Consider the following 11,436-nt stretch of genomic DNA (forward strand, 5'->3'; position numbering starts at 1 on the left):
GCTTCCGAAAGTACTGGGGTTATAGGTGTCAGGGACCACGTATGTCCTAGGCTCTTTTTTCTGCCCCAGCCAGAGCTGGTATAAAGTACTGTCTTAGAGATAGCCTTGGGTTCCAATCCCATCTCTGCACCTCACTGGCTCTGTGACTTTGGGCAGGGTTCTTTTTTTTTTTTTTTTGAGACAGGGTCTCACTCTGTAATCCAGGCTGGAGTGAAATGGCATGATGTCACCTCACTGCAACCTCTATCTCCCAGGTTCAAGTGATTCTCCTGCCTTAGCCTCCTCAGTAGCTGGGATTACAGGCACCTGCCACCATGCCTGGCTAATTTTTGTGTTTTAGTAGAGACAGGGTTTTACCATATTGGTCAGGCTGGTCTTGAATTCCTGACCTTAGGTAATCCACCTGCCTCAGCCTCTCAAAGTGCGGGGATTATAGGCGTGAGCCACCACGCCCAGCCTGGGCATGGTTCTTGACCTCACCAACCTCCGTTTGCTCATATGGGGACTGTGGATAATGGCAGAGCCAGTCTCAGGTGGTTGTGAGAGTAAAATAAGACATTGTACAGAAGGTGTTTAGCCAGTGCACTGCTGGCTGGTGTTACGATTATCAGCTCGTTTTCTCCTTCACAAACATGTTCTACAACAGGCCAGATGATTGTGGACCTGCAGAAGCTCAGGAGTGTTTCTCACCTTACTTTCCTGATGAGCATCTGATGCAGAAATGGGCCCTGCTGGGAACCCACCCACTGGTCTGGCCCCTAGGCTGAGGCTACAGGTGAGAAGATGGATCTTCTGAACCTCAGCCTGACTGCCTCTGGGTTTCCTTTTCTCTCTTCAGTCTTTGTGGGATTAGGGAGGATTGGAATTTTTGTGTCATCTTAGACATTTTAAGTTTGAGAAATGAATTTTGAAGGGGTCTTTGTAAATTGTCACCAGATTGCCATCCTTGCTTCTGATAAGCCTAGATTATTGTAATGTGAATCCCTGTGATGGTGGCAATTTTATAATGCTGGTGTAGCCCTGGGCCATCACAAAGGCCCCTAGCACTCATCTCCTTGAGCTTCTCTGCACACCTAGTCAGGTGGCAAGGCACACATCATCTCCATCTTGCAGATGAGTAAACTGAGAATTGGAGAGTCTGTGAGTAGCGGGAGGTCTCACGAATTCTGACTCGTAGCCTGATTTCTTTCCCCAGCCCTTGCTTGCAGGAAGGAGAACAGGGAAAAGAAGGGACCTGGTCAGCCCCACTACTGCCCTTCGGCAAGGCTCCTTTCAGCCACCTTCCTCATCAGTGGAGAGGGGAGAGAGTCCTTCTTTTGTTGCTCATGTGTATTTTTTTTGTAGTTAGTGTTGATTTTTTTTCCAGACAGGGTCATTTTTATTTTTTAGAGGCAGGGTCTTGCTCTGTCTCCCAGCCTGGAGTGCAGCTGTTATATCTCACAGTGGTTCTATCTCACTATAACCTTGAACTCCTGGGCTTAATTGATCTTGCCGCCTCAGCCTCCCAAGTAGCTAGGACCACAGGCGTGTGTCACCATGTCCAGCAAATTTTTTTATTTTTTTGTAGAGACAGTGTCTCACTGTGTTGCCTAGGCTGGTCTGAGATAGGGTCTTGTTCTGTTGTCCAGACTGGAGTACAGTGGTGCCATCATAGCTCACTGTAGCCTCCAGCTCCTGGGCTCAAGCAGTCCTTCCTCCTCAGCCTCCTGAGTAGGTGCGACTACAGGTGCATGCTACCCCATCTGGCTAATCTTTAAAATATTTCTGTAGAAATGGGGTCTTGCTATGCTGCCCAGGCTGGTCTTGAACTCCTGGCCTTAAGTGATCTTCCTACCTTGGGCTCCCAAAGTGCTGGAATTACAGATGTGAGCCACTATGCCTTGGCCTTAGATTTTAATCAGAGTAGTGCATGTCCGTAGTTAAAGAAGTCAAATAGTACTAAAAGGCATATAAGAAAATATAGCACTTCACTGTACAGAGCTCTCCTCAAAGGCAACCATTCTGTTGTGGTGCTTACATCCATCTTTGTAAATAATACACTTAGACTGCTTTTTCTTGACTCATCAGTTTTAAACTTTATCAACTGAGAATTCTTCTGGTAGATGAGGATTTGTCTCTGCTTTCCCCTCCCGCATCCTTCTTATATGGCTTTTTTTTTTTTTGAGACAGAGTCTCACTCTGTCGCCCAGGCTGGAGTGCAGTGGTGTGATCTCGGGTCACTGCAACCTCCGCCTCCCAGGTTCAAGTGATTCTCCTGCCTCAGCCTCCTGAGTAGCTGGGATTACAGGCATGTACCACCACGCCCGGCTAATTTTTGTATTTTTAGTAGAGACAGGGTTTCACTATGTTGGCCAGGCTGGTCTTGAACTCCTGATCTCAGGTGATCCACCCACCTCGGCCTCCCAAAGTGCTGGAATTACAGGCGTGAGCCACTGCACCTGGCTTTTTTTTTTTGAGACAGAGTCTTGCTCTGTCACCTGGCTGAAGGGCAGTGGTGTGATCTCGGCTGACTGCAACCTCTGCCTCCCGGTTTCAAGTGATTCTCCTGCTTCAGCCTCCTGAGTAGCTAGGACTATAGGCGCCCGCCACCACGCCCAGCTAATTTTTGTATTTTTTAGTAGAGACAGGGTTTCACCATATTGGCCAGGCTGGTCTCAGACTCCTGACCTCGTGATTCACCCGGCTCTGCCTCCCAAAGTGCTGGGATTACAGGCGTGAGCCACTGCGCCCGGCCTCCTATATGGCTTCTGAAAGGAGAGCAGAACCCCACGCAGCATCTGCCAGATGTAAAAGAACCGTTTACTGTGAGACAGCATGAGACTTATGAGAATCAGGAAACCAGCCTGTGATTTCTCACACAGTTGGCACAATGGTAATTTCTGGATGTTGTGTTTCATTAGCAGCCTCTGAGCGGAGGTGGTTTAAATTTGAGCGTGCAGGATTTAGATGTTTTATTTTTATATCTGTCTCCGACACTCCCAGAGCCACCTGGTTTCTTGAGTTGTAACAAGATGTTTTCTGTTGCCCAGGCCCTGGGTTCCTCATTAGCCCCAGTTCATGTTCCTCTTGGGGGCCTGGCTCCTTTACGAGGTCTTGTGGATACCCCACCCTCTGCTCTTCGTGGATCTCAAAGCGTGAGCCTGGGGAGCTCAGTGGAGTCTGGACGTCAGCTTGGAGAACTCATGCTGGTAAGTACGTTCTCTTGCGTTCAGTGTCTGTAGTTCCTGTGGGGCCTCCCGTGTGCCATACCAGGAACTATGGCCTAGGGGTGAGAAATAGACAGAATCGGTGGAGTCCTCAGAGTTCGTAATCCAGTTGGGAAAATGTAATTCGCATCTGTATGAATGTGGACTCTGGGCTGTGGAGGATAGACCCATGCTGTAGGGACATCAGTGTTGATTTCCGAGTCTTCGCAGCCAAGGCAGTAGGAGTGGGCAAAGGGAGTCATTGATGTGAGCTGCAGTCACCAGGTCAGCTTCATGGACATGGTGGCACTTGATCTGGGAGACACTGACATAGAGAGTGGGGAGGAGCATTCTAAAGGTCATTCCAAAGGTCTTCCAAGTGAGTCCTTTGACTGTCCTCTATTTTGAAGCCTTCACAGGGTCTCAAGACCTCTGCTTATACAAAGGGTCTCTTGGGCTCCATACATGAGGACAAGACTGCTCTCAGCCTCTTGGGTTTAGGAGAAGAAACCAATGAGGAGGATGAGGAGGAAAGTGACAACCAGGTAATGATGAAGTCCTCTCCCTGGCCTGGAAACCCTCTGTGCTATATTTTTTCCTTTTGAAAATGTTTTTGCTGTGATAGAAAAAATATGTAACATAAAATTTGCCCTTTTAACCATTTTAAAGTTAAAATTCAGTGGTATTAATTACCTTCACAATGTGTGCACCCAACACCACTATCCATTTCTTTTTTTTTCTGCACTCCCCCGCCGCCACTATTCATTTCTAGAACTTGTTCATCATCCCAAATAGAAACTGTGTACCTATTGAATGATAACTTCCTATTCCCTCTCCCTCCGTCCCTGGAAACCTAATCTGCTTACTGTGTCTATGAATTTACCTATTCTAGGTACTTCATATAAGTGGAATTATACAATATTTGTCCTTTTGTGTCTGGCTTATTTCACTTAGCATAATGTTTCAAGCTTCATCTATGTTGTAGCATGTATTAGAACTTTGGTCCTTTTTAAGGCTGAGTAATATTCCATGGTATGGATATGCCACATTTTGTTTATCTACTCATCTGTTGATGAATATATATGGGTTGTTTCCACCTTTGGCTGATCTCTGTGCTACTTTTTAAAAAAGCAAGAAGTTTTTTTGGCCCACAGCTTCATTTCTTGAGCAGTCTATTATGTCTTCTAGATCTGATCCAGAAAGTACAGCCAGCAGAAAGCACCTTGGCCACTTGCTTGTTGCAAAGCATAGTTTGTGCTGGATGGAGAGCCGTTTAGTGAGGCTGCCTCAGTGGTGGTCCTGCTCTGAGTCCTCTGAAGCCCTGCCTGGGCCCGCCTGCCAGCTCAGCAGAGCCCCACTTTTCTCTCTGCACACCCCTCACCCTGGGTTGACCAGTTTCTTCAGACTTACCACTTGTCATCATTTTTGTTTCTAGAGTGTCCACAGCTCAAGTGAGCCTCTTAGGAACCTACACCTGGACATTGGGGCACTGGGGGGTGACTTTGAGTATGAGGTAAGAGCCCTAATCCCTACAGGCACATGTGTCAGCCTGGCATATCCCTCCTGTTTTTATTAAGCCCTGCTACTTTGTTGTAATGCGTATTTGGAAAAAGAACCATTTTGTCCCAGTCCTTCCAGATGAGATTTCTGGGGTTTGGGGAAGGACAAGAATAAATGAAGGGATTCCTGCCCCTTCCAGACCCTGCCTCTAAACAAACAAACATCAACACTCATTATGTTATCGTAATACCTAAAACCTCCAATGCTTTTTTTTTTTTTTTTTAAGAGACAGGGCCTCACTCTTTTGCCCAGCTTGGAGTACAGTGGTGTGAACAGAGCTCACTGCTTTGAATTCCTGGGTTCAAGTGATCCTCTGCCTCAGCCTCCTGAGTAGTTAGGACTACAGGCATACGCAGCCATGCCTGGCTACTTTTTACATTTTTTGCAGAGACGAGGTCTCTCTGTTGACCACACTGGTTTTAAACTCCCGATCTCAAGCAGTCCTTCCATCTTGGTCTCCCAAAGTGCTGGAATTACAGGTGTGAGCCATTGTGCCCAGTCATGTGTTTTTGTACCTAGAAAGGAGCTTTCCCTACCATGTATCCTTTGTTTAGTGTCCAGTGTATTCATTTAAATATAACATTTCTCTAAATATTCCGTAAGTATTTATACAACCAATGAATCATGAACTCAACAATTAGATTTCCCCAAATATTTAAATATTGGTTGCAGGCTCAATCAGTTAAACTTTTCACAAGTCTAATATATCAAGTTCTTTTAAATACTTTCAATACCTTAACATCAAACAAGTCACTCACACTTTATTAGAAAGATCACAAAACTGGCCTGTAAAACTTTAGAAGTGCTTATATCCTGAATTTAAATTTGTTTTCTCATTATCCCTTATTATTTCTGACTTGTTTCTTGGAAATCACTTTACCTTAAGAGCCAGGATTAGTGTCTCAGGCCACTTGAAGTTTCAGATGTGCTGGCTGATAGCCCCTGATTTGGTACTTGAGACCTGAGTTGTGGGTGACCCAAGTCTAGCCATTGGACAGGGCTTTTTTTTTTTTTTTTTGAGACTGGGTGTCACTCTGTTGCCCAGGCTGGAGTACACGTCAGCCTCCGAAGTAGCTGGGACCACAGGCGCCCGCCACCACACCCGGCGATTTTTTGTAGAGATGGGTTTTGCTATGTTTCCCAGGCTGGTCTTGAACTCCTGGGCTTAAAGAGTGATCCACCTACCTTGGGCTCCCCAAGTGCTGGGATTACAGGCGTGAGCCACTGTGCCCAGCCTAGGACTCTTTTTGTAGTTAGACTTTGCCTGTAACCTCAGAAACTGTTCAGCATTTTGGCTCTGCACAGATATCTTTTGATTATGACTTTACAATTTCTTGCCAAATGTGACACTTTTTTCTAAGTGTCCCGTTTTTATTATCAAGCTGATACAGGTCTGCTTTGAAACTGTTCCTTCTGAGTGGAGCCTAGTCTGGAAGGATTAAATCTAAAGCCTTCAATCTGTTTAGTTCCCTGAAATGACAACTTTATTTTCTTCTCCACCACCAGTAAGACCTATATTGATCAAAGGAGATGCTCAGGCTTTGTGCCTAGAAGGTTGACCATGTATAGGACTAGGGGTGTCAGAGGACTTATTTGCTTGCAGAGGAAGAAGACAATCTCTATGAGAATGAGCAAGTTGAGGCTGGAGATTCTGCCCTATTCATTTCTGTATGGCCAGGAAGCACCTAGCCCGCTGCCTCTGAAACATAGGAAGCGCTTGGGTATGTTTTGTTCAGCAATCGAGAGAATGAACTTGTGAATGAGTGAATGAGCCACCTCGGGACAGAGAGAGTGTCCAGGCAGGTTGTGTCATATTTTTTTCTTCACTTGGCTTTTCCAGTTTCTGGATAGAGTGGGTACTTGGTCCCTGCTGTCAGCTGGTGGATTGAAGATCCTGATGTGGATTGATCATGATTTACTTTGACCTTGGGCTTGTTAACATTTACTTCATAATGGATTGTAAATGTCAACAAAAAAGGCTTTTTCTTCTTTGAAAGGTGGATTTCTTTCTTTCTTTCTTTTTTTTTTTTAGATGAAGTCTCTCACTCTTGTCCCCCAGGCTGTAGTGCAATGGCATGATCTTGGCTCACTGCAGCCTCCACCTCCTGGGCTCAAGGGATTCTCCTGCCTCAGCCTCCCGAGTAGCTGGGATTACAGGCACCCACCACCATGCCTGGCTAATTTTTGTATTTTTTAGTAGATACGGGGTTTCACCATGTTGGCCAGGCTGGTCTCGAACTCCTGACCTCAGGTGATCTGCACGCCACAGCTTCCCAAGGTGCTGGGATTACAGGTGTGAGCCATTATGCCCAGCCTGAAGGGTGGATTTCTAAAAGCTTTCCTTCTGATGACTATGTGCTTCTTTGGGGGGAGTGGGGACTTTTAAACATTTTTATAACCTCTTTAATATAAATAGGCACCCCAGTGTGATGAGGGGAAATGTCTGGAGTGGGTGGTGTTAAATACACCTCCTACCCCTGTCTCTAGCATGCCCGCAGATTTAGTTCTTTTTGTCACATGGAGTGTTGGATTCCTATGTTCTAACTTAAGGCAGGAATCAGGGCTTTTCCTGTTGGGAGTGTTAGTGGTAGGGGTAAATGGGGGGTTTCAGGACAGCCAGTGCTGCCTCTGCTTGGTCCCTGCTCTTTAAAAATGGCTTTTGTCTCAGTTTACAGTCTTTGGATTCTCTGAACTGCCCACCTTTCCCTACTCCTGAGTGTCCCAGACAGCTTAGGATGGAGATGGACTTCTGAGGTTAGTTCTATCCTGTCTCACTGAGCAGTCACTTTGCTCATGATTCCATGAGAGGGCAGTAGGATGGCAAGAATGCATCTCTTCTCGTCTCCTCCCTCCTCTTCTGCTTTCCAACTTAAACCCACTTCAAGTCTGTTACAGACTGGAGAGAGAGAGGTTCATGGAACTGACACTGAACAGGGCGAGCAAAAGCCAGGAGGCTGAAGGGTAGGCGAGCAGACTTTATGTGGCCATGTGGTGCTGGTGAAAAGCCCATCAGTGGATCAAAGGAGCAGGAGGGAGCCTGGGCTTAGAAATAACAGGATGATGTCAGTGTGATTGGAAAGTGCTAACAACACTGGGGAGCTGTGCAAAGAATTGAGACCAACTGGGCAGGAATAAATCTGAAAAATAAATTGGACTGATGATCAGCTTGATGGGGGTCTCTGCAGAACACGGTCAATGCACAGACATGGGTTCAGCTCCTTATCCTTCATGCCCTGTCCCCTGTACTGTGTGGATTACAGGGGTCCTTGTCTTTGTGCTCTGGGCAGAAGAACCTCATGGCTTTTGGGGGGCATGTTAAATATTCATGAAATGGTTCTTATAAGCTCTCTCCTGCTCTCTCCTCCTGCAGATGGTAAAGTCTTTTTTGAAAAAGCGGCAGAAATGTGCCTTGAGATGCTCAAGGACCTGGGGCTGTGAAAGGAGGAGACAGAAGGAATGTGAGCAGGGAAGAGCTGAGGGCAAAGCTGTGTTGAGACTGAGGCCCTGCCTTTGCCTGCATTTCCCACAGAGCCCAGGGCAGGAGACTGGACTTGGGTGCCCAGAGTGTACACCTGGTTGGAGCTTCAGGCCTTGGGCCAGGAGACAAGGGGGCAGGGGCCAGGTGAAGGGAGATGCTCATGGAGTTGGATGGCTTCTCCAGACACTCAGCTCATGTACATCCATTTGTGGATAATCTATAACAAATGCTTCACCTCCCTCTGCTTTCCCCACCCTTGAGGTGCTGTCCTGTGGTTGCAGTTAGTCAACATGGTGCAGAGAATGCAAGGTCATTTATTTTAATACTACCCACGTTTTACTGTTTTAGGTAAGGCAGACTAGAGTGAGCCCCATCGTGTGAAAATTTTCTTTTGAAGAATTTAAGCATAAGAATTGAGCTGGGCCTAAGATTATTGCAATTTGGCTATATTCTCTCATGTGTAAGAATGGGAATCTCTCTCTTTTTAATTTTTTTTATTATACTTTAAGTTTTAGGGTACATGTGCACAATGTGCAGGTTTGTTACATATGTATACATGCGCCATGTTGGTGTGCTGCACCCATTAACTCGTCATTTAGCATTAGGTATCCTCTCTTTTTAATTTTTATTTTAAGTTCAGGGGTATCTGTGCAGGTTTGTTACATAGGTAAACTTGTGTCATGGGGGTTTGTTGTACAGATTATTTCATCACCCAGGCATGAAGCCTAGTACCCGTTAGTTATTTTTCCTGATCCTCTCAAAGATGGGAATCTCTACCTGTGTCTTGTATTCTCTGATTTTTGATAGGTTACTTGTTTTTCCATCATCTTGAATAGTTAATTAATAGCTAACATTTGCTTAGCTATTTTTCATTTAATAAGCACTGTAATAAATATAGTCTAATCCCTATATAACCGTGTAAAGTAAATATTACATCTCCTTTTTGCAGGCTAGGAAGGGAAGCCTCAGCTCCGATCTTTTTATGACACACTTATTCATATTTAACAGTTTGGTCAACAAACCTTTACTAAGCACTTGTTATGTGCTAGAAACTAAGTACTGAGGACAATAGGGAGCTAATTTGGTGACAGAAACAGATAAGGAAATTAGCAAATACAATAGCTATTAAAGTATATGATGGGGAAGGCTCATTTCAGGTCAGCTGACCCAGGGATCAAGAAAGGCATCCTGGAAGAGGTGATGTGGTGAGGACCAGGGGGAGTGTGTGGGGGTAGTATGTGTGTGTGTGTGTTTTAGGAATTGCATGGCAAAGTACTGAATTAGTGTGATGTTTATCCACAGGTGGGAGGAGAGGGTGTCTGAGGGTTTTCCTGGAGGTGAGCCATGAGAGGCAGGCAGGAGCTGGGCCTTAAGGGCTGTGGGCCAAGTAGGAGTTTAAATTTTATCCTGAAGGCCATAGGGACTATTTATGGTCTGATACCTCCTTTGCCCTCGCATCTAGGGTGTATTGGTAGGCAGCCCTCTTAGGACCAGGTTTCACTCCCAACTTCAAGCCGGGGGGAGCCTTTCTTTAATCTTGGGATGAGCCTGGCCAGGGTGGGTTGGCCCTGCTTGCCGAGTGAGGGGGTGTGGTTGGCCCGGCACCCTTTGCCCACCCCAGGCAACTCCCACCTCCTTCTTGGAGTCCTTAGAACCCCACAGACTGGATATGAGCTTCTGCTGAGAATCGGCCTTTGGTTGTATAGAGATTAGGAGGCCATTAGGCTCAGCCTGAAGCTGCTTCACTTGAAGAGGAGAAGTTTGTCTCCCTTCTCTTAGCCCAGTGGTCCTGGCAGATTTATTCCATGCTGGAGGTTAGGGATGCTGGGAGGGGTAGCACTGGCGGGTACCCGCATGCATGCTGCCAAGGCGTGAGCTTCCTTCGTGCCTTCTCTACTTTCCCTTCTGCTCTTCTTTCTGGGACAGGGTTGGGCCTGATGACAGTATCACCACTGTGTCTAGTGGCCTCTTTGCTTTGGGCAGTCAAGGCTCATAACCAAAGCCATTGGGAACATTTCACTTTTCTCAATATCAGCTCAATTCCTTGAGGGCAGGATCTATGGTTTGGCCATATTTGGATTCCCAAGGCAGTGTTTGGCACATAGAATGTGCTCAGTGAATGAATGTGTAAGTCTCATTACATAACGTAAGTTAACATTCGTGGGACACTGACAGTGTGCCAGTCACAATTCTGAGTTCCTTAACTCACTTGATGAGTGCTAACTCGTTTATTCTTCCCAACAACGCTCCTTATGGGGTAAGCACTACTACATCCCAGTATTTTAGCGAAAGAAACCCAGGCACATAGAAGTAAATAATTTGCCTAAGGTCACACATCTGTAAGTGTGGAGCCAAAATTTGAGCCTGGGCAGCCTCTGTCTCCAAAGCTGAGCTCTGAATGACTCTGCTTTACTGACCTGTGTAATCATCCCTAGGAAGCCTGGGTTAGCTTGTCAGTGGGCTCTCAGGCTTGCAGGGAGAGAGTCATTTCTTTGGGCACAGCAGACACTTTAACAGAGTATCAATAAATGCCATGCTTAGGGCTTCTTCTTGGACCTCTCCACTCTCTAGTCATCATGGTCCTTGAGTCTTCAGAACAGGGAATCAGGAAGTCTTAAAAATCCCTCATTGGAAGTTATTCAGTCTGGCAGCCCAAGTGTTAGCACAGATGTTTTCTAGGAGGAAGGCTTCTCAGCCCAAGCCCAGCAGAGATTACTGGCTGTATTTCCAAGGGAGGGTTTTATTTTTCTCTTTTGACTGACTCTAAGGAATTTAGTGGAAGCAGCCTTGGGTTTTTACTAGTCTTTAAAGTGAGGTTTGTATGTGAGGAGCAGGGCTTGGCCACTGTAGAGACGCACTGCTCAGACCCTGCCAAGGGGAGCTTAGCAGATTGACAGCCTCCAGCACTGACCTTTGTATCCACCCTGCTTCATGGAAGTGTTTCCTACTGGTGATGGGCACAACAGGGGTCTGAAAGCAGAGCCATTTCTGCAGATACGGGACTCCTCTAATGGCAGCCTACTAGGCGACTCTGCTGGGCTGACCAAGACTTTCCCAGAACTAGAGAAAGTCTGGAGGCTCTGCTCACTTCCTTTATCCTTTATAGACATCTCCCTTAAATCTCTTGTACATCTAACCCTAACTTGGCATCTGCTTCTCAGAGGGACCCAAGTCGGCAGTGCTCGGTGAGGATGCTGTCTCCGAGGCTGCTGC

The 11,436-nt window shown here is 46.3% G+C and overlaps 1 protein-coding gene across 37 annotated transcripts in view; it reads left to right on the forward strand.

Moving 5' to 3' along the window:
* CEP164 (centrosomal protein 164) overlaps positions 1-11,436 on the forward strand; it is a 93,270-nt gene that overhangs the window by 38,805 nt on the left and 43,029 nt on the right. For 34 of the 37 annotated variants that reach the window (XM_063693537.1, XM_055354978.2, XM_063693538.1 and 31 more), the window contains 3 exons: positions 3,030-3,188; positions 3,596-3,730; positions 4,621-4,698. In XM_063693537.1, the coding sequence (XP_063549607.1) occupies positions 3,030-3,188; positions 3,596-3,730; positions 4,621-4,698 (372 nt within the window). Of the gene's footprint in view, positions 1-646; positions 776-3,029; positions 3,189-3,595; positions 3,731-4,620; positions 4,699-11,436 lie in introns of all 37 variants that reach the window. The other 3 variants (XM_019036163.3, XM_063693554.1, XM_019036162.3) reach the window with 2 other exon arrangements.

This window comes from Gorilla gorilla, chromosome 9 (assembly GCF_029281585.2).
Source record: "Gorilla gorilla gorilla isolate KB3781 chromosome 9, NHGRI_mGorGor1-v2.1_pri, whole genome shotgun sequence".
In the NCBI taxonomy this organism is placed as follows: domain Eukaryota; kingdom Metazoa; phylum Chordata; class Mammalia; order Primates; family Hominidae; genus Gorilla; species Gorilla gorilla.